A 26251-nucleotide genomic window follows, 5' to 3' on the forward strand; every position below is an offset into this window, starting at 1 on the left:
ACTTCAATGCACAATCTGATAAGTTCAGTCACTCTCCATGTAAATTTGTACGGTGCAGTACCTCCGATGTCCCCCCCGGGGTAGCCATCCCGCTAATCCCGATTAAGACTGCTGCGATCTCTCCGCCTCGGAGCAGCAGAATACTGACCAGCTGTTGAGTTCCCGCCGCCCGCATACATGCCCTTGCTCTCTCTATCTCCCATCTTCATCTCTCTCTTGCTCTCTTCTTGCTGAACTTCTTCCCCTCTGACAGGGCCATGGTTTGACATTTCTCCTTCGCTGAGCAATCTCCTTCCGCTCTCTTGGAATCCACCTCGACATCCTCGCCCCTCATCTCCTCCTCCCTAATTCCCCCCCTCACTCGTCATGTCGTCCTCAGCCCTCCCCATCGCGGTCGACCCGGTCGCGCTGGTGATCACAGAATGTATCACCGTCACCTCCGCCATGCGGAAGCACACCCGCTGGGCTCATTCTTCCGTTTCGGCCATTCTGGGAGGGGGCACTGTCTCACGAGTCTACGACCGTGATACCTCGACCCCTCCGAGTCCGCGGAATGGCACCACGCCCACTCGGCCATCCTCCCGCCTGTCCGCCGCCGACGATGACCATGCCTTAGCTAATCGCTGGGGCCTGAGAGGGAAGAAGGGCAAGAGCATGCAAGATAACCCTCTAATCTCTGCCTTTACCAGATTACGAAGCGATCTCAAGGGCTGCAAAGATATCCGAACCTTCGATGCCCCCGCCTTGCTGCATCCGTTCCTCCAAGTCGTCCGTTCCTCGTCCACCTCGGCCGCAATCACTTCCCTGGCCCTGGTGGCCCTCACCAAGTTCTTCGCCTACCAGATCATCAGTCGCGACTCGCCCAGGCTGCCCATGGCCATGCAACTCCTCTCCGCCGCCATTACCCACTGCCGCTTCGAGGCCAGCGACTCCGCCGCCGATGAGATCGTCTTGCTGCGCATCCTCAAATTGATGGAAGGCATGCTGTCGCGACCGGAGGGGGACTTGCTGGGAGATGAGAGTGTCTGTGAGATGATGGAGACCGGTCTGAGTATGTGCTGTCAGGTCCGTCTATCTGAGGTCTTGCGGAGATCCGCTGAGATGGCCATGGTCAACATGTGCCAGGTCATCTTCTCTCGCTTGACTCACCTAGACGTCTCGCAAACGCTGGAAACAGACTTGGAGACCCGGACACCCAAAGACCCAGAGCAGGCGAATCTCAAAATGGATCCTTCCGTGGATGGAGACACTGTCACTTCTCAGCACCCATCCGCCATAGGTTCGGACACGGCCATTGCAGAGCGGGAACGCAGCAGTCGAGACAGTACTCCCGATCAGTCGCTGAGCGGAGCCGCCGTGAGCGCTCCCCCCAATCCTCAGGATGATGATGGCGAAGATATCAAACCATATTCACTACCCTCAATCCGCGAATTGTTCCGAGTTTTGATCGATCTTTTGGACCCGCACAACCGCCAGCATACCGAGCCGATGAAGGTGATGGCCCTCCGGATCATTGACGTGGCTCTGGAGGTTGCTGGTCCGTCCATCGCGAAGCACCCGAGTCTAGCCAACCTGGCACAAGATGACTTGTGCCGCTATCTCTTCCAGCTGGTCCGGTCCGAGAATATTGCCATTCTGACGGGGTCGCTCAGGGTGGCAGGCACTTTGCTACTGACTTGTCGCTCAGTGCTGAAGCTTCAGCAGGAACTTTATCTGTCGTACTTGGTTGCCTGTCTCCATCCCAAGGTAGAAATACCCAAGGAGCCAGGAATCAACCCGGCTCTGTACGATGGGGTACCCCAACGGCCCAAGTTGGTGAAGCCCTCTCCTTCGCAATCGAACAGTGGGCGGTCGACTCCGGTCCCTGTGAAAGACCGCCAGAAGCTCGGTCTCGAAGGAGGCTCTCGGAAGCCGGAAACTCGCGAGGCGATGGTGGAGAGTATCGGCGTGCTGGCACGGATTCCAAGTTTTATGGTGGAGTTGTTCATCAACTACGACTGCGATATTGACCGCGCGGACCTCTGCGAGGACATGATTGGGTTGCTTTCTCGGAGTGCGTTTCCCGATTCAGCCACCTGGAGCACGACCAATGTGCCACCTCTGTGCTTGGATGCTCTCCTGAGCTATGTCCAATTTATCTACGATCGCTTAGACGAGGAATTCCCGTCAGAGGGCTTTCCATCTAAGGATGAGCTTCACCATCAGCGTCGGACTAAAAAGATCATTATCAAAGGAGCTCAGAAATTTAACGAGGACCCCAAGGCTGGAGTCGCTTACCTAGCCTCTCAGGGGATTATCGAAAACCCCGACGATCCGGTCCTCGTCGCTCGTTTCTTGAAAGGGACCACTCGATTGTCAAAGAAGGTTCTGGGCGAATTCATCTCCAAACGTTCGAACGAAAAACTGCTTGATGCCTTTGTCGATCTCTTTGATTTCTCCGGCCAGAGCGTGGTCGATGCTCTCCGCGATCTCCTGGGCGCGTTCCGCCTGCCTGGGGAATCGCCGCTGATTGAGCGCATCGTTACCACCTTTACAGACAAGTACATGCAGAAGGCTCAGCCCACCGAGATTGCGGACAAGGATGCCCTCTTCGTGCTGACTTATGGTATTATTATGCTGAACACTGATTTATACAATACGAATATTAGATCGCAGAATCGCATGTCCTGCACGGATTTCTCTCGAAATCTGCGGGGTGTCAACGCAGGCCAGGACTTTGCGCCAGAGTTCTTGCAAGGCGTCTATGACTCGATTAAACAGAATGAGATTATCCTGCCTGAGGAGCATGATAACCAGCATGCATTCGATTATGCATGGCGGGAGCTACTGCTGAAGTCTTCTTCGGCCGGCGAGCTTGTGGTAGGCGAGACGAATATTTATGATGCGGAGATGTTCGAGGCGACCTGGAAACCTGTGATTGCGACTCTGTCGTACGTCTTCATGTCTGCCTCAGACGATGCCGTCTATTCTCGCGTGGTGACGGGCTTCGACCAGTGTGCACAGATTGCTGCCCGCTATGGTCTGACGGCCGCCTTGGACCGCATTGTCTTCTGTTTGGCTTCGATCAGCACTCTAGCCACGGAGAATCCTCCCAGCACCGCCCTCAACACCGAGGTGCAGGCCGGAGAGAAGAGTGTAATGGTCAGCGAACTGGCCGTCAAATTTGGACGCGACTTCCGAGCTCAATTGGCCGCGGTGGTTCTCTTCCGAGTTCTCGCGGGCAATGAGGCTACGGTTCAAGAGGGCTGGACCCATGTAATCCGCATCCTTAACAATCTTTTCATCAACGCTCTTATTCCCCCCTTCAGTTCTACTCTCAACGCGGAGCTTGAGTTGTCGCCGATCCCGCTGCAGAACCCCTCGCAAGTCGTGGAGCGCGACGGACGAGGCACTGAGACGGGCCTGCTGTCTGCGTTCACCTCATATCTGTCCAGCTACGCAGCGGATGAGCCTCCCGAGCCGTCGGATGAGGAGCTGGACAACACGTTGTGCACGGTTGATTGCATCTCAGCGTGCTCCATCGATGAGATTCTGGCCAACATCAAGTAAGTTAAATGCACCCATTTGTGGTTATTGTGTATTAACGGTTCAGGACCCTTCCCTTGGAGACGGTTACGAGGCTGGTGGAAGCCCTTATGGATCAACTCCCTGAAGAAAGCGCCCCGGCCGTTATCGTTGTTAAGTCGGAGCGCCCGGCACCTGGACCCAGGGCGGCCAACGGCAGAGCCAATGCCAGCAAGCCCAAGTACGATCCGGGCATGCTCTACCTCTTGGAATTGGCCACCGTCCTCACTCTCCGTGACCCCAAGACATTGGAAAGCCTTGGGGAGAGGCTTTTGACCTCTCTACAAGCTTTTGTCCGAGATGCCCGGAACATCCACTCCTTGGCGCTGTCACGGATCATTTACTACCTCATGAACCTGCTGCGCTTGAGCTATGTACGGCTCCCTCTGCTATCATTTATTCTAAGTGTCTGACAGATTATAGGACCAGCCTTATATGCGTGTGCCGGTGATTCTCCATGGGATTTCTGGCTTTGACCAGGACATTCTGGAAAGCATTGCCATTCCTGTAATCAAGAGCCTTTCACGATGCATGTCAGATGCGGAGGCTCTGCGGAACGAGGTCTCCGCCTCGCCGGACTTCTGGTCTATTTTGCAGAGGCTGCACCAGCACCAGGAAGCGGCTCCGTTGGTGTTCAACCTGCTCCAAACTATTGTAGAGTCGAACCCACCGATTGTCACGGCTGACAACTACGAGTCTGCCGTCAGCCTGGCGAACGACTTCATCAGCGCTGGCAGTGTGGGCTACATTGAAGAGCGACAGAGGGATACCCACGGCCGACGCAAGGCTGTCAAGCATCCGAGATCTAGTATCGAGAACGAGGTGGTTGCGAGGGGAGTCAAGGCCATCAACTTTGTCTTCCACCTGACCCACCGCATCCCAGCACTCATCAAGCAGTCGCACCTGGAAGAGAACGAAGGTATGTAGCCAACTCCATCAGTCGAAAACACCAATTGACACAAGCCAGCCTGGTCAGCCTACTGGTCTCCGATCTTCCAGTCTCTGACAGCCCAATGCATCAATCCCTGCCGCGACATCCGCCACCACGCCGTCTCGACCCTCCAACGCACCCTCCTGTCCCTCCAGATCAGCGCCACCGACGAGAAGGAATGGACCGCGATCTTCGACCAGGTGCTCTTCCCTCTGATCCTGCGCCTCTTGAAACCCGAAGTTTACCACTCGGACCCCGTAGGGATGGGCGAAACGCGCGTGCAGGTGGCCACACTGGTGTGCAAGATCTTCCTGCGGTATCTGGACCAGCTACCCAACTGGGACGGGATGCTCGACCTCTGGCTGCGGATTCTGGATATATTGGATCGGATGATGAACAGCGGCCAGGGCGACAGTCTGGTATGTTTGTTGCCCACCAAATCTCAGAACAAGACTAACACCCCCCACAGCAAGAAGCCATCCCCGAGAGTCTCAAGAATATTCTCCTCGTTATGGCCGACGGCGGATACCTCGTGCCGCCGTCCCAGGACGACACCAGACAAAAGATCTGGACCGAGACCAAGAAGCGCCTCGACCGCTTCCTGCCCGACCTGTTCCAGGAGATTTTCCCGCCGCAGGATGAAACCAAGCCCGCCGCGTCGGCGCCTGTCTCGGCGGTGCTGTCGCCGTCGCCGTCGCCCACGCCAGAGACAAACGTCGAGACAACAGTGGAGCCCGAGGCGGAAGTCGCGAACGACGAGCCCGAGGGTGCTGAGCCTGCGACCACCATCGAAGACCCCGAACCTGCACCTCCCAGCGAGGAGGCGCCGTTGCCCGTCGACAAGGGCAAAAAGGCCGATTAGAATGGCAACGCCGAGCACGGCTTATAACTCCGTCCATGACTTGACGCTAGACAGCCTGCAGACGTGCTGTAGACCTTCTTTTTCTGTCAGGGAATAACTAACCCAACCCGCCAGTCGATTTGTCTTCCACTGCAGCCTAGCGTCGAGTAGGTATATAGCTTCGGGCATTTCATCAGCGTGGGTGTATTCTTTTCTGTGGGCGGTTGTGGCCCGTTTGGGGACGCGATGCGATGTGGAATCGGTGTTGGTAGTGGTTGTGGTTTTTGTCTATGTGTGCATACTCCTGTAAATATAATCGCTTTTCGTCACCCCCCTATAGATCTAATTCTGTTGAAGCTGTGTGTGGTGGATGCATGCATGCATGCATTTATGTATGTGCCTCCCAGTAGCTGTAGTGTTCGATACCGGGCCTCGTCGATATGATACGATACTAACAATGAACGCGCAAGACCCTCTCTTTCGCTGTCCTATGCATGGAAGACCTTGTTTACAATTGGTGTAGGAGATGGATCAAACGCCAATGGTCAGATAGAAAGATGGGTAGAAAGATAGAGGTGCTGCGACCTTCAGTGTCCAATTTCGTTCGATCTCTCAGATCAGGCTCAAGATTTACGCAGTGAGCTAAGTATATGCGTATACATTGCATACATTCCATTACCTTATTCAGGGGTGTGATCCTTCTTTTTTCCATCTGTGGTTGGTAATGAATGCACTACCCTCTTTCTCTTCGGGGTGTGTGCTGCTGGATCCGGTCACCTTCGAGCTCTGTGTTGATATCTTAGAGAAGTCTGGTGGGTCAAGCTCGGCATCGACATCTAGATGCATGAGATCAGATTGCTTTCTGCGCGTTGGTAGACCATCCGAGCAAAGAATAAGTTTCCAGGGATTGAACTGGTGAGGTTGCTGTACACCAGCGGTAGGATTAGCGGAGCTGGGGCTGTCGACATAAAGATAGACGCTTGTCGGACGGTGGGATGAGAGATATAGACCTTTTGAGTGAGAAGGCTGAGTTCCGTAGTTCAAATCCCATCTCCAGATCTAATTTCCAGGCGACAGATCCATTCTGGCCATTGTTATTTGTAATGTTGTGTTGGTTGTACATGCGGTGGTAACTTATAGTCCAGCAAAACCAAGACCCAGATCACCTGACCCGACCGTAAGCTGCCGCCCCGGCCACTAAAGCGGCACCGCTCTCTCTCTCTCTCGGACAGCCTGCTCCTGCTCCTCCTCCGCCGGCCGCTACGCTACGCAAGTTTACAGAACGGAAGCTCTATCTGCACCTCACCACCACCGCGCGCGTTTCCTGTTCCTCTCAACACCCTTACCCCTCAATTCCTTCCCCCTACCCTACACAAAACGAAAGGCACCCCAGGTGCACCAGCCGCAAGAATGGCCGCAGTCGCCGCGCCCGCAACAACCACGCCCCCCAACTGCACGTAAGTTTATCTCCGCCTGAATCCACATTCACATTCACATCCACATCCACATCCACGTCCAGACACTTGACCACGATACCCTACCCTACCCTTCACTCCCCACTCAAACAAGAGAATCTAAAGCTAACGCAAACTAGAGTCTACGTACGCCCACCCTAAACCTAAACCCCCCACCCCCAACCTCCCTCAACCCCACTAACCACCCCGAAAGGTCCGCAACCTCGAAGAACGCATCAAAATCGACCAACTGAAGGACTCCCTGGACGAGATCTTCTCGGAATACGGCAATGTGATCGAGATTGTCGCTAAAACGAACCTGAAGGCCAAGGGCCAGGCGTTCGTGGTCTTCGACTCGGTCGAGGCGGCCGGCCGGGCCATCGACGAGATCAACGGCTTCGAGCTGTTCGACAAGCCCATGGTGCTGGAGTACGCGCGCACGCGCAGCGACGCGACGGTGTTGCGCGAGGGGGGCGAGGAGGAGCTCGAGGCGCATAAGCGGCGGCGCGGGGCGGAGAAAGGTTCGTTTCTATTTTCTTTTTTTCTTTTTTTTTGTTTCTTGGGATTATAGGGGTGGGGGTGCTTGGGGTGCGAAGGCTGCGAAGGGTATGATTGGGGTTGATGTGAGGCTGATGCTGACATTGTGGCCCGGCTGGACAGAACGCAAACAAGCGCACGAGGCGCTCGAAGCGCAAAAGAAACTCAAACGGCCCTCCGGCGCGGTCGTGGCGCCCTCCGACCCCTCCGGCCGCCCGGCCAAGGCGGCCAAGGGCGCCGGCCTCAAGCCTACCAGCGGCGCCGCCGCGACTGTCATCCCGGACGAGTACCTGCCGCCCAACAAGATCCTGTTCCTGCGGGACCTGCCGGACACGGCCGACCAGGACAGCCTCACCGCGGTGTTCGCGCGGTTCGAGGGCTTCCAGGAGGTGCGGTTGGTGCCGGGCCGCAAGGGGATCGCCTTCGTCGAGTACGAGAACGAGTCCGGGGCTATCAGTGCCAAGGAGGCGACGTCGGGGATGCCGATGGGCGAGACCGGAAAACCCATCCGGGTCACGTACCAGAGACAATGAGTGGTGTGGGGTTGTTGGTGGTTTCATGTCTGTTGGCGTTTGTGCGGGGTTTATGGGGTTTTTCTCTATGCATCATCATCTGCTTGTGCCAATGCTCATCTTTGCTTCCATTGGGGATATGACTTAAAAAAGAAACACAAATTCTCAAGTGAAGACAATAACAGCTACATGCTCGGAAGTATACTAGGTACATAACAGGGAGACAAAGGGGGGACATCGCTGCGCTAGACTTAGAAAATCACGTCGGCATCTTCCTGCTCGCCGAGCACGTCCGGTGCCTCAGGGGCTTCCTCTTCTGCTGCAGCCGCTTTCTCTTCTTCTCCCTCCTCGACGGGCGCTTCCTCTCCGTTGGCTGCCGCGGCGGCGGCGGCAGCAGCGGCAGCCTCCGCCTTGGCCTTGGCCTTCTCCCGCGCAGCCAGGATCTCGGCGTCGGCGGCAGCGGTGTCTCGCTGTTTCTTGCCGGACACCTTCTTGAGACGGTAGAACTCTTCTCTGTCGAGTTCGTCCAGCTCGGAGTTGATATCTGGGATGTATTAGTTGCTTGCCTGCACCAAAAGAAGAGCCAAAGGTTGTCACTGACACTTGATCGTGTTCTCCGTGCGGGGAATGATAACGTGCTCACTGCGGCCATGATTAGCAGACTTTTGCTGGCAATTCCAGCATAATGCAATCTTACATAGCATTCACTAGCAATCGATAACATTAGCATAAGAAAACCCCAATACCTATTCCGGAAAACATACCTCTGCGATTAACCACCTTAATCACCTCATCCAGAATCACAAACGCAGTCTACCACCCCACAACGTCAGCAAACTCCCATCCCCAACCTTGCCTAAAGCCCCAAGCCCCAATCCCCAAGCCTGGAGTAACGTACCTGCAAACTTGCCAACTCCACCAACGTCTCCACAGCCCGCGCGTACGTCTCCCGACAGCGCTGGACCTGCTGCCCACCCTTTCCCAACCCCGTCAGCCCGAAGTCGTTGATCGCGTCCTCGGTGTAGCTCTCAAAGTGCGGCAGCAGCACGCCGGAGACGTTCTCCTGCTTGGCGCGCACGCGGAACCGCGCCTGCTTGGCCGACTCCTGCACCTGGTAGCCGATGTCACCGCCCACGGCGTAGCTCACCTCCGCCAGCGAGAATGCGGCGATCTGCATGACGCGGCCCATCTTCTGTTTGGCTTCGTCAATGCGGCGGGTGATTTCTGGGGGGGGGAGCCGTGTTTGTTAGTCACTTAAGCGTCTATGTTGCAGAACGGGGATCGTAGGCGGAAAGTGCGCGCAGATGTATGGGAGCTCTTTAGAGAGAAGGGGAGGGGGTGGAAAGGGGAATGCCCCCCGGGGAGCGGGATGGGGGGGGCAGGGACATGCAAGCAATCATACCGCGGAAACGTCTGTGGGTAGGAGTATACAAAGTTAGTTTCTATCGGAATGTTTCCTGGTAGTAAAGAGAGGGGTGTTCTGAGTAGACTCACTTGGTAAGAGCTTCGGATTTGCGCTTCAGTAAACTGTGACCGGTCTCGGCGCCCTTCAACTTCCCCTTCATCAACCCGAGGGACTGGCGTGTCGGGAAGACTGCCTCACGGCCCTGGCATTATCCAACATGAGTGACCGAGCTTGATGTTAAGATTGAAGTGGATCAGTTGCAGAATCACGTACCACCGCACCCGACATGATGAGAACACTTGAAGGTTTTTAAAAAAAAAAAAAGAAAAGAAAAGAAAAGACAAAGGCCACGGATAGCCAGCTGGAGGAGGAGGACTGAACCGATAGGGACGGAGAGCGGCTCAAGCCATGCCATGACGATTAACTCAACTGATAAGTCAATAATCCGCCCGTCCCAACGCTCGGACCAACCCGTGCCCGCCGGGGCGCATGACACCCGGTCACGTGCCCTGCTTGCGACTTCCATCGCCCGCCAGCTTTGGAAACAGCACGTCGAGAACCCCTCCTCCCCCTTCAAGCAGCGACGATATTCATTGTCATATCGTATGCGATATACCCCTCGCCTGGTGCTTCTGCGTTGATTCCCGTGTGAGTCGGTCCCGCTCAGTTCGAGTGGCGCAATGCCAGGGACAATCCTGCCCCCGAGATCCCACCGGCAACACGCACAGATGGACCGTTCCTCGGCCTCCGGGCCGGACTTCTACCTGATTGTAAGTGGCGTGGAGGGGAGATATGTGCGGAAAGAGCTGAAACTGATCTCTGCGTGCAGGCCGATCAGGATACTGTGTACGAGCAGGATCTTCTCCGCAATCCCGGCAGCGTCAAGCCATGGCTCGCCTATATCGAATACAAACAACAGAATGGAACGCTGTATGAGCAGGCATTTGTATGTACTCTCGGAATAGGACACAATTTCTACGGGAGAAACTGATGGATGATCGCAGGTGATGGAACGCGCTTGCAGACAACTTCCGAGATCGTACAAGTTGTGGAAACTGGTATGGATTCTTGGCTTTGCCTAAAATTCGGAGATGTTGAACTGACACCCTAAAGTATCTCGAGTTCCGGACGAACCACCTGCGCGGCCGCAATGTGACGGTGTACAAGGCCGAGTACCAGAAGGTGAACGCGCTCTTCGAGCGGGCCCTCATCCTGCTCAACAAGATGCCGCGCATCTGGGAGCTGTATCTCTCGTTTCTGCTGCAGCAGCCACTGGTGACGCAGACGCGCCGCACCTTCGACCGCGCCCTCCGCGCCCTCCCCATCACCCAACACAACCGCATCTGGCGGATCTACAAGACCTTCGCGCGGTCCGCGTCGGGCCTCACGGCCGTGAAGATCTGGGCGCGCTACATGCAGATCCATCCGGAGAACGCCGAAGAATACATCGCCCTGCTGGTCGACATGGGCCACTACACCGAGGCCGTCAAGAAATACATGCAGATCCTCGACGACTCGCGCTTCCAGTCCAAGGAAGGGAAGAGCAATTTCCAGCTGTGGACCGAGATGGTGGACCTGCTGGTCTCCAAGGCGAAGCAGATCGAGACCGGGCCCCGGGTCGGCATCGATGTGGACGCCATCCTGCGCAGCGGGATCGACCGGTTTGCGGATCAGAGAGGTAAGCTGTGGGCGGGCCTGGCGACCTACTGGATCACGCGCGGCAATTTTGAAAAGGCGAGAGACGTCTTTGAGGAGGGTATTACCACCGTCATGACGGTCCGCGACTTCACGCTGGTCTTCGACGCGTACGTCGAGTTCGAGGAGTCCATCATCGGGAGTCTGATGGAGTCGGCGGCGGCGCGGACGGACAACGGCCAGAGCGACGAGGAGGCCGACTTCGACCTCGATCTGCGCATGCTGCGGTTCGAACAGCTGATGGATCGACGACCGTTCCTCGTCAACGATGTGCTTCTGCGACAGAACCCTCACAACGTCATCGAATGGGAGAAGCGCGTCGCGCTCTGGGGCGACAACAAGCACGAAATCGTACAGACCTACACCGCAGCGATTGCCGCGATCAACCCGAAGAAGGCCCACGGGAAGTTCTCGGAGCTGTGGGTCAACTACGCCAAATTCTACGAAAACGGCGGCGATCTGGATACCGCACGGGTCATCATGGAGAAGGCCGTCAAGGTTCCGTTCAAGTCGGTTGCGGAGCTGGCCGAGACGTGGTGCGAATGGGCGGAGATGGAGCTTCGGAGCGAAAACTTCGACAAGGCGGTCGAGATCATGGCCAAGGCCACCCAAGCGCCCAAGCGATCGACGGTGGACTATTTCGACGAGACGCTCTCGCCCCAACAACGGGTGCACAAGAGCTGGAAGCTGTGGAGCTTCTACGTCGATCTGGTGGAGAGTGTGTCCACGATCGAGGAGACGAAAGCGGTCTACGAGCGCATCTTCGAGCTCCGCATCGCCACGCCGCAGACGGTGGTCAACTACGCCAACCTGCTGGAGGAGCACAAGTACTTCGAGGACTCGTTCAAGGTCTACGAACGCGGTCTGGACCTGTTCAGCTACCCGGTGGCCTTCGAGCTGTGGAATTTGTACCTGACCAAGGCGGTCGACCGTAAGATCGGCATCGAGCGACTCCGCGACCTCTTCGAGCAGGCCCTGGACGGCTGTCCGCCCAAGTTCGCCAAGCCGCTGTACCTGATGTACGGCAACCTGGAGGAAGAGCGCGGGTTGGCGCGCCACGCGATGCGGATCTACGAGCGGGCCACGCGCGCGGTGTCGGACGAGGACCGCTTCGAGATGTTCGAGTTCTACATCACCAAGTCGGCCTCCAACTTCGGCCTGACGTCCACGCGGCCCATCTACGAGCGCGCCATCGCCGCCCTGCCAGACCAAGAGGCCAAGGAGATGTGTCTCAAGTTCGCGGAGATGGAGCGCCGCCTCGGCGAGATCGACCGGGCCCGCGCCATCTACGGGCATGCCTCGCAGTTCTGCGACCCGCGGACCAACGCCGGCTTCTGGCAGAAATGGGAAGCCTTCGAGGTGCAGCACGGCAACGAGGATACCTTCAAGGAGATGTTGCGGATCAAGCGCAGTGTCCAGGCGCAGTACAAGTATGTTCTCTGTCACTTATTTGGTGAATCATGTAGCTAACAATCCCAGCACCGACGTCAACTTCATCGCCTCCCAGGCCATCGCCCGCAGCCAACAACGCACGCAAGCCGGGGACAAGCCCCTCGAGAACGGCGACGAAGACTCGGCCGCGGCGGCCGAACACGCCGACGCCATGGCCGCGCTGGAGCGACAGGCGCGGGCCCCCGTGGGTTTTGTGGCGGCCAGCACCGGTCCGGAGGGAGGCAACCGGCCCGAGCAGCCGCAGCAACCTGTGGGTGGTGGTGACGCTGTCGCCGCGCCCGTCAACCCGGACGCGATCGATTTGGATGATGAGATGGATGACTAGTGTGTCTGCCTAGGTAGCGATGACATTTTGTTTGCTTTGCATATCAGCCAGTTGCATAGATGAACCAACTCCATGCCATGCCTTATCTTATCGCTCTCGGTCTCAGATCATCTCACTCTTGCCTCTCCCGCCCGGCCGCGATCCTGAATTCAGTTCTCACTGTACAACACAACCTACACCCTACAACCCACCTACAGTCAAGCTCCAATCCACAAGCCCCCCCAATTGAGTACCCATCTATCTCCTTTGTCATTCCGATTTACCCCAGCCGATTCCATTTTATTTTATTCACGCGCATCGTCGCGCACTGTATCCGAATATTCCGCATAGTACATCTTATCTTACCTTATCTTATCCCATCTTATCGTGACGTCGTCACATCGATCTATTCCAGGGTTCAGTACTATTTTCATTCTAGTGCGCTCTATTTTCCCATTATTGATTCCTATAAATAAGTAGTGATATATCCGTTTTCTTTACCTATCAGCCTAGCAGCCATGGGGTCCTAGGGTTAGGTAATACTGTACAGTACATACCGTAAGGAGTCACGGAAGGACTACGGAAGGACTCGGTGCTAGTTAGGGCAAAGTCGTTCGACGCTGAGCTTGAACTTGGGAGGTAGTTCTGGCTCGCAGGCTGGGCTGTGCTATGCTATGCTATTCTGCGCTATGTTTTATTGTACAGTTTGTAGTTTATATTGTCCGGCACTACTCCGTAAATCTGGACCTCCTCTACAAGGGGTCGTCTTTCGGGTTACCCTCCTCCTCCTCGAGGAAGTATGATTCTTGAATCTAAGGGGCGATAAGCATGCGGATAGAATAGGATACAGCATCTTCGCTAACCTGGAATGACTCCATCCGACTGTCTGAGTATAAAACAGGTCTTCATCACCACTACCAGAGCCAGAACCATACCCATAACCATAACCAAACCACAATCACTAGTCTATAACCGCAATTATACAAAGTTCACAGCAGCAGCAAACCCCAAACCCTACGCCACTACCCTACCCTAAAGACAACAGCAGCAGCAGCAGCAGCAGCAGCAGCAGCAAAGTAACCCGGAAAGCGAAACCGTCATATCAAACCACTCGCTGAAACTGACTGTCAATCGATGCATTACACCTAGACCTCCCCACCAGCCAAATATCTAAGGAAGTATTCACAAAACAACCCCCCGCACAACCTCCACCACCCCCTTCAACTCGCGATTCGGCCGCGTCCAATCCTCCACCTTGACCACCTCCGCCCCGGTCTCCATGAAGAGATACTCCGCCGTGAGCGATCGGACCTGCCCGGCAAACAAAGAAACAGAATAGAGTTAGCATAGTACTTCTACTCGAACCGTCCCAGTAGCACCCAGTAGCCCTCCAAGACCCCGAAGCCATCCACCACCCCATCCCCACACCCGCTCATCCAAAACCCCCCAAATGAATACACAGAAAAGAAACGGGAACACATACCCTCGGAAAGGGATGCAAAAGCAACCCCGTCATCTTCTTGCGGACGTCCTTCTGCAAGGCTGCCGCCCCCGCCGCAGCGGCAGGCCCATCCAGATCCCCCGCAACCGTCGACAGCGGCGCGTAAACTCTCACCGCGGCCTCCAGACGGGCCAGATTGGGGGATTTGAAGTGGGCTTTTTGGATCAGCACGAACATCTCTCTCAAAATGTCCCTGTGCAGAAACCCCATAGCCGGAGTACGTTAGTGGGGGTTCATTCTACACTTCTATACTTGATCTATGAGAGAAGAGGGGTGGGGGAACATACCTCAACGCAACACCCTCCGAACGCTTGACAGCCCGAAAATCAAAGCCATCAAGAATAAACCCTACAAACTCCATCACCGGGATGGCATAGCGGTCATCCTGCAGGGTCGTCGCCAAAATCCGGCTGAGGTCGGTGAGCAGGGCGAGGAGGTATTGCTGCTGCTGCTGCGCCCCAAAACAAAAACTCTTGACCAACGCTGCGCGACTAGCACGGATGAGTCCCTCGCTTCCGGCCACCGCGCAGGTCGCCAGACCCTGGAACAAGGGGACACGCAGCCAGGGGATCTTCTGGAGACTCAGGAGTTGGAGGAAGTATTGCGCGGTCGAGACGTGGCTGAAGTGGTCGTATTTACTAGACAATCACTCTCACTTAGTAAAAGGCCGATGGTCTGTACGCACTAGAGAAAGAAAGGGACGGGACATACTTCAGCAGCGGGGGGAAATCCTCGGCCGTCTCCCAGAAACTCTGCAGACAAAGCCAGGCCGCGATGCGGACTTTGTCCAGTTTCTCGGCTGCGAGGCGGCAGAGGCAGCCGACGATAGCCCGGGATCGAACGCGACTACGGCCCGCATCCTTGGGGAGGATGATCCCCGCGGCCTGGATGGCTTCGAGGCGGACCAGGGAGCCCACGTCGCCGCGGCGGTCGGTGGTGTAGTCGTTCAGGAGCGTGACCAGGTGGTTCACTAGACTATCCGTGATGTCTACAGTAACGTCAAATGTCAGCAACCCATCCACAACCTCACATTCCCACCGCATCCACAAACATACCAATATGCGGAAGAACCCCGCCGGTCAAACTCCTCACAGCCGCGACCCGCTTCTCGATCAGCTCCTCCTTCTCCGCACACCGGACCAGGTTCTCGATGGCCGATTCCCGCAGGGGACTGTCCGGCGGCAGCCGTCGGAACACCGCACCCAACGCCGCGATCTGGCCGCGGCCGGTGGGCAAGTTCCAGGTGGTGCTGAGATGCGTGAACCACGCCTCCAGCATCTCGTGCTGCGTCTCCGACGACAGCAGAGGCCACAGCTCCGAGACGGCCTGCGAGGAAGTCTCGATCGAGATATCCTCGCTCCGCGATATGCACAGCAGAAGCACCTCGCGGGCCTTGTCCACGACGGCCGACGACGTAGGGGGAGGCCGTGGCTCGGCTTGCGATGACGTCGCGCGCGCGAGCGAGTCGATCAGACACGCCGACGCTTCGGCCGTCAGCTCCGGCCGCCAGCTCTGCAGCGTCAGGTCATCCTTCGTCGGTCCGAAAGGCGAGTCGAAAACCCCCCAGACCCGATCCAACAGGCTGGCGACGGCCACCACTTCCGGCACCGCTGCGCCCTCCGACTTCACCCGCTGGTCGTGGAATGCATCGATCGTAGCGGCAATGGCCAGGAAACAACCATGTCGCGTCTCCACCTCACCGTGCGGGATCCCGTGGAGCCGCGCGAGCAACCGCTCCAGCACCTGCTGCATCGTCCGGTAGGAGCCCTGGGCACTCAGCCCCCCAATGGCCCGCGCCGCTTGCCTTCTCGACTCGGCGTCCGGCGAGCCGATGCCCCGCCAATGCATCAGCGCTTCCACCAGTGGGCTCCAGTAGTGAGGGCTCAGCGCGGCCGTGGCAGCCGCAATCTCATTCATCGCCCTCGAGCGTCTCGCGACCGCATGGTAGTCCACCACCTGGACCAGCGGGATCCCCTCTGCGATCGTATTCGGATGACGGCCAATCAGCTCCTGCAAGGCCGCCGAGGCGCCCCGCCGGATGTTGCCCGAGGGGTCGACGCAGGCCGCGCAGACCAGCTCAACAGCCAGCATCTGCAAGGTGGTGCTCGGCTCCCCTTGGGCACTGGGGGTGCTGATGGCCTGTGTCGTCAGATCGAGGAGCTCCTGGGTGGTGTACTTGCGCGACAGCGCCCAGATGCCGAAACACGCGGCGTCGCGGACGCCCGTGCCCACCGAGCTGCCCGTCGAGGATCGTTGCTCGAAGTCCAAGCCCGACACCAGCGGCTGCAGCACCGCGAGCAGCTGATGAATGGGGGGCGCACGGCGGAAGAGCAGGTGGCCCAGCGTGAGGACCAGGCCCTGCCAGCGTTGGGCGTCCACGGCGCTCAGGTTGCGTTTGAGGCTGCTCATCCCGATGCGACGTGCCTCCAAGGGCGTCACGATGGCGCCGTCCGGCTTCTGGTACAGGATATTCTCTTCCAACGAGCCGGTGACCGCCTCGATGACCTCGGACGCCATGTCCGGGTCCAGCTTGAGGGTGATGATACTCAGCGCCTTGCTGGCTGCAAAGCGCACCGGGGTGTCCTTATCCGCCAGCGCGACGAGGAAGTGATCAATGGAGTCCTCCAGGATACTCGAGACCTCATCCTCGGGTAGCGCACTGCCTGCCCGCTCGCCAGCGGCCAGCGCCATCACCGTCAGCGCGCGCAGGATCTTGATGACAATCTTCCTCGCCGACGCTGACGACTGAATGACCCGCGACACCTCCGAGGTGCCCTGCACGACGCGCAGCGTCTGCCGAAAGACCGGCATGATCAACGGGGCAAAGTCCTCCACCTGGCCCGACGCCGCCAAGCGGGCCAGAAACGACAACACCCCGATACACGTATAGACCGACGTAGTCGTAGTCGTAAAATCCGTACTCCCACTCCCAGCAGCAGGCAGCAGCACCCCAAACGCCCACCGAACCAACCCCCCCAAAAGCCCCACCGCCTGCATATCGCGCCGTAGAACCAAGCGCGCCAACAAGACCGTCGCGGCCTCGCGCTCCTTCCCAGCCACATGCACATACTCCAAAGCCACGGAGAGCAGCGCCAGCGCCAGCCTCGGCGTCTGCCCCTGCCCCTGCCCCTCCTTCTCCTTCGCAACCAGCCCCCCCAGCACCCCCAGATTCCCAAACGGCACCGCAACATCATCTGAAGACAGATACGCGAGATCAAACGGCGCGAGCAGCAAATGCGCCAACCAGATCAGCATCACATAGCGCTCCTCCCACACCATCCGGCGGGGGACATCCCACGGCAGCGCCTCATTTGAGTCTACATCCCAGGCAATGAACGCCCGCAGCAGCGGATCCAGATACTTCGGCTCATTGTTCAAGAACCGGCTGATGACTTTCACGCCCCGCACCTTGCAGAAGGTGTAGAGCAGACGGCCGACGGCGCGGGGCAGCGGGTACGCCGACGGCTGGGGCGTGGCCAAGGGCACCTCGCGCGGCGCCGCGTATGCCTCGCGGTCCTTGAGCAGGTAGGCCAGGAAGGCGTCGACCAGGGGCGGGAGGAGGGTTTGCAGGTGCGGGTCCAGTAGTTGTGGCCACTCTTGGAAGGGTTCCAGCTGTTATTTCGGGTCAGTGGGACTTTGACTCTCGTGTCGAGGGTATCTGTCGCTTCTGGAACCGGCTAGATGTTGGTATAGGCAACTGGTGGTAAACTCACTAAAGCTACGAGTCGCTCGGTCTTGGCCGCGGAGGTCCAGCGGCGTGGGACTCGGACTCGGGAGCTATTGTGCTGCTGCTTCCACAGCAAGGAGGGTAATTTGGCAGAGAACTCCTGGACGAGGTCGCCTGAGGCGCGCTGGAGCTTGACCTCGCGGTCTTCTGCCGCGTCCATGGTGGAAGCTCTTTCTTGGTTTTCACAGACGACGAGAGTACGGCTGTTGATAGAAAGTGGTAGTTACTCCGTAGTAGTTGGGGAGATCGGCGGGGAATTGGCTGGCCGCCGGTCATGTGACCTGCTCTCGATCTTTTGCTCTTTCAACATGGGTTGCTTTCTACAAGTGGATTTGGAAGCTTATCTCTGATGGGATTGGTGAGTAGGTCATTGGTACTATCTAGCAGGCCTAACATGGGGTGGGATATCCTCATCTTCAACTGCTGATGAGGATCGACACTCCCCATGGATATATAATGTGCGAAGCCCTAGATAGAAAACCCCTAAAGATACAGCCGAAATAAACATCAAAGAACAACTCGTCTCCCAGAGAAAGCACGAAAACCCAGGAATAACACATGTAGAAGAGTGAAGACTTCCTCAGAATACCACCTGAGTGCGCAAACAATCCTTGAGCATCATACCCTAAATAGCAAATGCAAACTACAGATCCCTATCCGGCGCCGGCTGCGCAGTATCGTAGAACGTAAATCCGCCCAGTCCCTTCTCCGCCAACCGAATCATCGTCCGTCGCGTATGCATCACCGCAATCGCAATAGCCAGCGAGTTCCACACATCCTGCCCCCGCTCCGACAGGTCGAACTGCGAGATGAACTTGCCATCGAAGCTGGCTTCGGCCTCCTGGGGATCCGTACTGTGCGTCACGATCGCGACAATCGGACCACAGATGATGAAACCCATGAGGAGCGGGAAGCTGCGGGGGGTCTCGATGGAGTCGTGGATTTGTTCCTGATGCTCCGTCTCCTCGCTCTGCACCGGATCCCCCGTCTGCGTCGGCTCCCCAGCCTGCGTCGGCCCCTCCTGGGTCATCCCGAGAACCTCGTGGTACTTCGAGGTCAGATAGCGCAGGCGTTGGTTGAGTCGCCGCACGGCCTGAAGCGTCGTCTCGCCTTCCTTCTGGGCGTAGACCGCATACACGGGGATCGAATCTTCGGTGGTGTGGAGATCGGCATCGAACAGCGCCCAGAGGAAGTACTGCTTGATGGCTGCCTTGATCACTTTCTCGGGTCTTCGGCCCAGGATGTCGCAGTCCCGGACGCGGCCCCCGACATTGAATAGGTTGGCTAAGGCTTTGGTGGCTAGGGCCATAATCAGCAACTCAAAACTAAACAGTCTCCCGGGAACACCACTCACCATACAGATTGGAGCTTCTGCGAACCTGAAACAGAGGTCTGAACGACGGGCCCGAGGTCGGTGGATACAACGATTCCGGCAGCGTCGGAAAGTCGTGCCGCCAGAGCTGGGGAACGAGAGGCTCAAAGCCCCGCATCGCGAGCCGGAAGAAAAGGTCCTGCTCTTCACTATTGTAGAGGCCTTCGGGCAGGTTGATGGCCATTGCCCAGCGCGCCGCTCTTTCGGACGAGAAGTCAAACACAATCCCTGTCGTCTCGTTGGGCTTGATGCGATGCATTTCGAACTCATCCAGACTCTCGTCATTCTCGCTGTCCGAAGGCGAGTCGAACCTGTCGTCCGCCGAGGGGGAGTAAGTTCTCTTGCGCGATTTGCCCTGCGATTTGCCCTGCGATTTGCCCTGCGATTTGCCCTGCGATTCGCCGCGCGACTGGCGTCGAGACCGAGATGGTTTGGGCCGCTGATAATTTACGATGGAGTCGCCCAGGCTGCCTGGATTCACATTTGGCGACTGCTCTTCATCCACAACAAAACCCACCCGAGCGACTGGGCTCAAATCAGGCGACGAAGGCGCATCATCCATAGCAACATCAACTCCGTCACCACCTGGACTCAGCTCCGGCGACAAGGAACCCGGGGTACTTTGAGTTCGCAGAGGGGAGCCCGCGCGAGAAGTATTTGTCGTCGGGGTGCTCAGATGACCCGCCGCCGACTCGGCCAATGCATTGTGGCGGTAGTCGAATCTCAGCTCCGGCGCCGGGGTATCTTGCACAGAGGACAGGATCGACTCGTGCGATTCCTCCAGCTTCAGCCTCTTGATGATAGGACTGACGGCGTCGGAATCCCGGGGCCTCTTGCTGACGGTCGTCTGGACCGACAATAGAGTATGTCTCTCAGCAGGAGGAGTAGGATACGTAACCCCCTTATCCTGTTCCTCAATCCTGACAGGAATCTGCAACTCCAAGCTTTTCCTCCCTCGCCGGGGTCCGGAAATGGTCTCGTGCAGGTACTTCTCCAGATGTTCGGCCTCGATCTTCATCAGGTTGGCGCCATACCGGTATTCCTCCTCTTCGTCTTGGTGGTCTTCCTTGGACGGATCGTAGTCCGGGTCCTTCTTCGTTTGCTTGACCTTAGTGGATTTGTCCTGGCCTCGTTTTCTAGCTCGAGCCATCCCGGTGATTGCGGAGCACAGGAGATCGTAGATGCGTCGGGTCGGGCTTGGGGAGGTGGCCTGGCTCGTGGAAGTAGTAGAAGTAGCAGGTGTTACTGCCGGCGCTTCGGGGCTCACGTCTTTTCTCGTGCCGTTAGTATTCGTGCCAAAATGAGGCGATTCTGACTGATTCCCTAGAGAAGAGGATACACTAGCAACAAGCCTGTCGTCGTCTGCGTCGTTTGAAGCGATGTCCGACGGGAGTTCGTCCGAAGTATGTCGGGAGTCATCTGGAGTCAGAGGTGGAGGCGGCGGCAGCGACAAGGGCAATAAATTGCACTGGATATCTGAAGCCATCTTGTTCTTTGTGTGTTTGGTGATTATCAATAGACCGTTTATCTTCTTTCTCTGCCCTTGGTCTTTGTCTCTTGGGAAGGGCGAGTGGTGGCAAACAAAGGGAGGAGGAGTGAGAGGAAGAAGTACCAAGTTACCGTGTAATAGAGAGTAGGAGGAGGGAGGAAGGTGGTTGGCTCTGGCTCAGGATAAAACAAAGACTTGTCACTGGTGAGATCGATTGAGAGACCGTCCTATTTCTGGCTACAAGTGAATACATTCACTCCATCCCGGAGAAGGCATGGCCTGAACAAAGAGCAAGTTGCGGTAGAGGTGGTGGGTACATGGCATGTATTTCATTTCACCTCTAATGTGTTGAGTCAGGTCAAATCCGGGAAAAGGCAGCGACCAGGCAACCAGGCATTACTCAGACTTCAAGTGCGCTCATCTTGAGAAACAGGAAGGAATAATAGGATTACACTTGTCTGTCAACCTGCGCAAGCACAGCTCTATCGTCTCATAAACTATTATAGCACAATAGCAGCATCCTCGAGTGACCTCGCCACAAAACATACTGCAATAGTCATGAGAAGAGATAGTCCCTGAAGCAGGATTATATTCCGAGCACGTCAATTACGCCCACAAAGAAACAGAAATTAGAAGACAACCAAAGGCCTTGGGTTGCAGAAACAGAATGTAATGTCGTAGAATAAAACACCGTCGAAGCCATCAATCCGTCTGCATTCACAAAAGCTATCACCACGCTTACACTGGCACTCAAAACACTTATGGGTATGTGAAAGACACCGGCGCAAACGGTGCCCAAAGACCGGCAACATCAAGAATCCGAGAAACACATCAGGCCAAAGTAGAGACAAGACAAACGCGCAATCAGCACAGGCAGTCGAGAAGTCACGCGGAGAACGTTTATGCGAAGTCGGCAGTGTAGGAGAAGCCGCGGAACTCTTCCTGCATAGCTTGAGAAAGGACTAAAAAGAGTTGTTAGCCTGCTGTGAAATGACCTTGCATACTGGATTGGTGCCTTACCGGACTGCACAGGCGTCAAGACAGGAGTCACGCTTGTGAATTCCTGATCGAAATTGCTAGTATCTGTCGGGCTGGTGATGGTGGGCATGAAGGGTGGTGGGACACGCTTGTGGTAGATATCATCCCAGTTGACGTTCCTGAAGAATGCATGGGACATGACTTCCTGGGCATCGGTAGGACCCGAGCCCAATCTCAACTCGGGCTCACGAGTAAGGAGTTTCTGCAGGATAGAGACCGAGTCGCGGGGCATGTGGATGGGGTACAGCGGCTCGTCGGCAAGAATGGCGTCATATATTTCGTCCTCATCCTCACCACGGAAGGGAGATTGCTGGAGAAGCATCTGGTAGATAAGGACACCAAACGCCCACCAATCGACAGCACGCCCGTACTTCTTATCCAAGAGAATCTGATCCAAATGTTAGACACAACCCAAGGAGAAGCAAAGAGAAGACTATCTTACCTCGGGCGCCATAAATTCGGGCGTACCACAGAAGGTGCTGGTTGTTGCACCATACCACATGTTTTCCTTGCAGAGACCGTAATCCGCAATCTTGATATGACCATCCAGAGTCAAAAGAATGTTATCAAGCTTCAAGTCACGATAAATGACACCGTTCTCGTGGAAATACTTCAGCGCAAGCAAAACCTCGGAAGCATAGAATCTGCGCTCAGAAGTTTAGCATCCCAGCTATGGTTAGATGACGAGAATAACTTACTGTGCTCGTTTGAGCCCAAATTGGCCGCGCTGAATGTGGAGCATCAGATCACCACCACTGATATATTCCATAACGAAGTACACGCGCGTCTCGGTCTGGAAACAAGCGTGAAGGTTGAGGAGGAAGGGATGACGCTCTTTGTTGGCGATCAGGAAGACCCGCTTTTCAGACTTGGTGCTTTCGACTTCATCATTCTCGATGATGAACTCCTTCTTCAGGACCTTGATCGCATAGAGCTTCTTGGTGCTCTTGGTCTCTGCAAGCATGACCTTACCGAAATTACCCTTACCCAAAACTGCCAGGAAGTTGAAATGATCCAGTCCGATGCGGACCTTCGGTTGTTGCTGGGGCGCCTCAGGTGCTTGCTTCTGTGCCACTACCATATTCTGTTGTGGGGGCGGCGGCGGCGGCTGCTGCTGCTGCTGCTGCTGCTGCTGAACGCCATACGGACCTGGAGCACCGACATTTTGCATCTGCTGGTGTGGCACGCCTCCTCCTTCGAACATGGGATAAGCCGAAGGATCGTAGCGGGCATGCTGGGGTGGCTGGGGCTGCACAGGACGGCTTGGTTCTGTAGGTCACTCGAGTTAGCTACCGCCTATGACTTGCTCATGACCTTGTGATATGAACATACCTGGGATCGCCTGAGGAGGACGAGTGTTGGCCGCAGCCGCGGCGGCATGGCTTGCAAGACCGCCCGAAGCTGAGGTCCTGGGAGATGTCTGGGATGCTTGAGGGGTGGTCGGGGACTGCGGAGGTTTATATGACATAGACGCAGCGCTCACAGCCTCCGGAGCGGGTGGCCGTGCTGGCTCGTACTGCTCGACAGGTTTTGACGGATAGGTCATGGATGTATTATCCTGCGGAGTTTGAGGAGCGCGCAAAGTGCGGTTGCTAAGACCACTAGCAGAGCTGACCGAGGGGGACTTATTATGAACCTTGGCCCGAATAAGAGTTTCCAAGATCTGATTAGCTGCTTCCATAGACATGCCACAGAAGTCGGGCACGAGATGGGTACAGTGGGCGTGACTCGTGAGACCACACTCTGTAGTAAAGCATCGCATGTCAGTTCCTGCCAGACTCTCGGACTTATGGAGGTTCACCTACCTGTACAGCGTTTTGCGTTCTTGCGTCCGAACGGCAGCAAGTATCCACAGTGGCAACACCAGTTGGCTGAAAGGTTGGAGAAACCTTCGAAACGGTGCGGAATCCGGTGGTTGATCTTCTCTTCGTCCGGGTCCGTCTCGTAGTTGGCTTTGCTGATACACTTGGTGACAACCTTGGGATAGCACTTCTTGTGACAGGTGTACTTGCAGTCAGCACACTGCATACCGGCGGCATACTTCAGGAAATCGCCGCAAAGCGCACAGCGCATGATGTTGTAGAACTGCTGCGTGACGAATTTGTGGCCTTGCTTCTCGTGTACTTCCTCCTTCTTCTGACGAACAGCACCTTGACGGTTGAGACCAATGTCGAACGGGCGTCGGTCTTTCAGTTGCTTGGCTGTAAATGGTGTTAGTACGAAAGCCAGCCGTGCAATAGAGTGGCTTCAAACTCACCGAAACTCATGGACAGCTGGATACGACCAACTGGTTCCAACGCAAACCAAGAATCAATTATGACCTGGCCAGCACCCGGTGCGCCGGCCGCACCACCCTGACCACCCGGCCCCGCAGGACCCCCGGAGCCACCTTGAGATGAGCCCGTTCCTCCCGCAGTATCGGGCCGCCCGGGCTGTCCTCCATGTCCCATCTTTTCCGCCGAAACCCACCCCGATGCATTGAACTCCGTTTCGATCTTTTTCCGACGCATCTCCTCGGCAATGTCCGAAATGCGCACCCACAGCATGCCGATCGGGGTAGGCCGATCGCCAGACTTATCGTATACGGTGAGTTCGATTTCGTTAGCCTTGTCAATCTCCAGGTGGAAGGTTTCATCCTGCCATCTATCGGTCCGTGTCGGCTTCGTGCGCGCTTTAATGGTATCCTCCACTTTCAGAACCACGAAAGTTTCCGGGCCTCGCGAGAACCTGGAGCTGGTGGCATGATCTACATCTTGCACGGCATGGATGCGCATAGTTAGCAGACCTGTGAGCGGCTTACGCAGGTTCGGTGTGCTTAGGCTCTCATCTGGCAGAAACGAAGGGTTAGCTACGAAACAAGGGTGACGGACGGCGCCGGTGATTATGCGACTAACCATCAGGGCTGTCTGCTGATTCGATGTCGACGTGAAGATCCTCGTATCGCTTCAGGGCCTGCTTCAGCAACTGGATCTTCTGGTTACTCTCAATCCGCCGGCCCTCAGCATCGGCGCGACTCTTGCGATCTCCCTCATCCTGATACAAGCGAACCATCTTCTCAATACCCGCTTTGTACTGCTTCTCTACACTCAGCTTGAACTCCAGCTGGGACAGCATGAGCTGGATCTTGGGTCCCAGGTACTGAGTGTCATATTTGATCAAGTCTGAAGATGATCAAGTCAGCCTCGCTTCAAGTCGCACCCGGGATGTATGTCTCAATAGCTTCCATCCAGGCGACCGGGAACGTGAGATGCCTACCGAGCTTTGTGTAATTGGGACGAGCCTTGGGCACGGGAGCGAAAGGGCGAGGGTCTGCGTATGGGGCACCTGACGGCATGGACCCTGATCCTCCCTGCGGATATTGACCGGCCCCTTCACCATACTCATTGCCGTAGTCCTTCTGCGGTGGAACAGGAGCCCCATCACCCGAGGGGATGCGTCGATCGGTCGGGGACGCCTGGCCTCTTTCTTGGCGCAACTGCAATTCCCGCATCTTCTCCTCGAGGTAAGCAATATTCTTCTGCCCATCGCGAATGTTGGCGTCAACTCTTTGCTGCACGAGCGGATTGTCGGTCGACTGTCGCATATTCGAAGCGGCGGCGATGAGGGCCTTCTCCCGCTCGATCTTGCGGTAGACCGAGGCGATGAGCTCGTCCCCGTCCATGGTGAAGGTAGAAATAGCCGGGGAGCACTATTGGGAGGTGGACAAGAAACCCGTGAGAGGGGTGGTTCTGAACGGGTCCTGCTGCGATCAGAAGACAGACAGGAGAGATGAGGAGAGGGAGGGAGGGGGGGAGGGGGAGGGGCGGGGAGGAGGAAGAAGGAGATGGGGAATTCAAAAAGTGCTAGCGAGAGAGAAGGGAAGGGAAGGGAAGATGACGGGGAGTCAAGGAGGGAGGAGGAGGAGGAGAGGGGAAAGGGAAGGAAGGAGGAAAGTGGAAGACGGAGCGACGAGGGATGGAAGAAAGAAGGAAGAAGGAAGGGAAAGAAAATCGACAACAATAACAAGAGTTGGCGATCGCGGGGCTCTTACTTTTGCTTTTGTTGACAGTTGCAATTTGTAGAGGGGGGTGAGGAAGGGAAGAAGGAGGGGAGGGAAAGAAAACGAGCACAGCACGGAAATGCAAAGACTTGATTGAGAAAAAAACCAGGAAAGGCAGAAGACACAAGCACAAGATGAGGTAGATATCGTAGTAGTCGTCGCCGTTGTAGCAGTAATGATGGAGGATGGCGGATGGATGATGGAAGATGGATGCGATGGAATGTCAATTCATGGAAGCCAGTCAGTCCAGTCCAGTCAAGGTCAGCTCAGCTCAGCTCAGTTCATTGAGTCTGGCAAGGCCATCAATCCATCAACCATCAATCAATCAATCCATGCGGTCAATCGGGAAACGGACCACGGGTTGAGTGAGACAGACTGAACGGACTAGTA

General features: G+C 56.3%; 8 protein-coding genes across 8 annotated transcripts; 3 read left to right on the top strand and 5 right to left on the bottom strand.

Moving 5' to 3' along the window:
• Positions 1-366: 366 nt before the first annotated feature.
• On the top strand, positions 367-5698 carry BO82DRAFT_331246 (Sec7-domain-containing protein; the record flags this gene model as incomplete). The annotated part of the gene is made up of 5 exons (XM_025633130.1): positions 367-3545; positions 3593-3938; positions 3988-4483; positions 4532-4914; positions 4962-5698. 5 exons carry the CDS (start codon positions 367-369, stop codon positions 5355-5357), a joined length of 4800 nt encoding a protein of 1599 aa, XP_025494077.1. The 3' UTR covers positions 5358-5698.
• A 989-nt stretch (positions 5699-6687) lies between these two features.
• On the top strand, positions 6688-8180 carry BO82DRAFT_352622 (U1 small nuclear ribonucleoprotein usp102). Its single transcript, XM_025634742.1, has 4 exons — positions 6688-6793; positions 6931-6937; positions 7005-7311; positions 7451-8180. Exons 1-4 carry the CDS (start codon positions 6747-6749, stop codon positions 7858-7860), a joined length of 771 nt encoding a protein of 256 aa, XP_025494078.1. The 5' UTR covers positions 6688-6746; the 3' UTR covers positions 7861-8180.
• On the bottom strand, positions 7948-9608 carry BO82DRAFT_352623 (H(+)-transporting V1 sector ATPase subunit D). Its single transcript, XM_025634743.1, has 8 exons — positions 9518-9608; positions 9334-9446; positions 9242-9252; positions 8738-9063; positions 8604-8652; positions 8537-8546; positions 8441-8481; positions 7948-8383 (listed from the first exon to the last, which is right to left on the bottom strand). Exons 1-8 carry the CDS (start codon positions 9530-9532, stop codon positions 8091-8093), a joined length of 858 nt encoding a protein of 285 aa, XP_025494079.1. The 5' UTR covers positions 9533-9608; the 3' UTR covers positions 7948-8090.
• Positions 9609-9815: 207 nt separating this feature from the next.
• Positions 9816-13094, top strand: BO82DRAFT_352624 (mRNA splicing protein SYF1). Its single transcript, XM_025634744.1, has 5 exons — positions 9816-10014; positions 10074-10190; positions 10249-10302; positions 10358-12369; positions 12419-13094. The coding sequence occupies exons 1-5, from the start codon at positions 9973-9975 to the stop codon at positions 12714-12716; spliced, it is 2523 nt and encodes an 840-aa protein (XP_025494080.1). The 5' UTR covers positions 9816-9972; the 3' UTR covers positions 12717-13094.
• Positions 13095-13447: 353 nt separating this feature from the next.
• BO82DRAFT_430690 (tubulin-specific chaperone D) lies at positions 13448-18121 on the bottom strand (the record flags this gene model as incomplete). The annotated part of the gene is made up of 7 exons (XM_025640636.1): positions 17910-18121; positions 15252-17808; positions 14908-15184; positions 14484-14834; positions 14179-14389; positions 13899-14006; positions 13448-13507 (listed from the first exon to the last, which is right to left on the bottom strand). The coding sequence occupies exons 1-7, from the start codon at positions 18081-18083 to the stop codon at positions 13448-13450; spliced, it is 3738 nt and encodes a 1245-aa protein (XP_025494081.1). The 5' UTR covers positions 18084-18121.
• Positions 18122-18362: 241 nt separating this feature from the next.
• BO82DRAFT_352625 (uncharacterized protein) lies at positions 18363-19929 on the bottom strand. Its single transcript, XM_025634745.1, has 2 exons — positions 19278-19929; positions 18363-19222 (listed from the first exon to the last, which is right to left on the bottom strand). Exons 1-2 carry the CDS (start codon positions 19855-19857, stop codon positions 18567-18569), a joined length of 1236 nt encoding a protein of 411 aa, XP_025494082.1. The 5' UTR covers positions 19858-19929; the 3' UTR covers positions 18363-18566.
• Positions 19930-21479: 1550 nt separating this feature from the next.
• Positions 21480-25043, bottom strand: BO82DRAFT_35994 (protein kinase c). The gene is made up of 7 exons (XM_025636708.1): positions 24717-25043; positions 24080-24649; positions 23628-24023; positions 23155-23565; positions 22521-23091; positions 22265-22466; positions 21480-22210 (listed from the first exon to the last, which is right to left on the bottom strand). The coding sequence occupies exons 1-7, from the start codon at positions 24934-24936 to the stop codon at positions 21596-21598; spliced, it is 2985 nt and encodes a 994-aa protein (XP_025494083.1). The 5' UTR covers positions 24937-25043; the 3' UTR covers positions 21480-21595.
• Positions 24840-25602, bottom strand: BO82DRAFT_36025 (HR1-domain-containing protein). Its single transcript, XM_025636757.1, has one exon. It carries the CDS (start codon positions 25481-25483, stop codon positions 25010-25012), a length of 474 nt encoding a protein of 157 aa, XP_025494084.1. The 5' UTR covers positions 25484-25602; the 3' UTR covers positions 24840-25009.
• Positions 25603-26251: the final 649 nt, after the last annotated feature.

The sequence above is a fragment of the Aspergillus uvarum genome, assembly GCF_003184745.1.
Source record: "Aspergillus uvarum CBS 121591 unplaced genomic scaffold BO82scaffold_14, whole genome shotgun sequence".
Lineage (NCBI taxonomy): Eukaryota > Fungi > Ascomycota > Eurotiomycetes > Eurotiales > Aspergillaceae > Aspergillus > Aspergillus uvarum.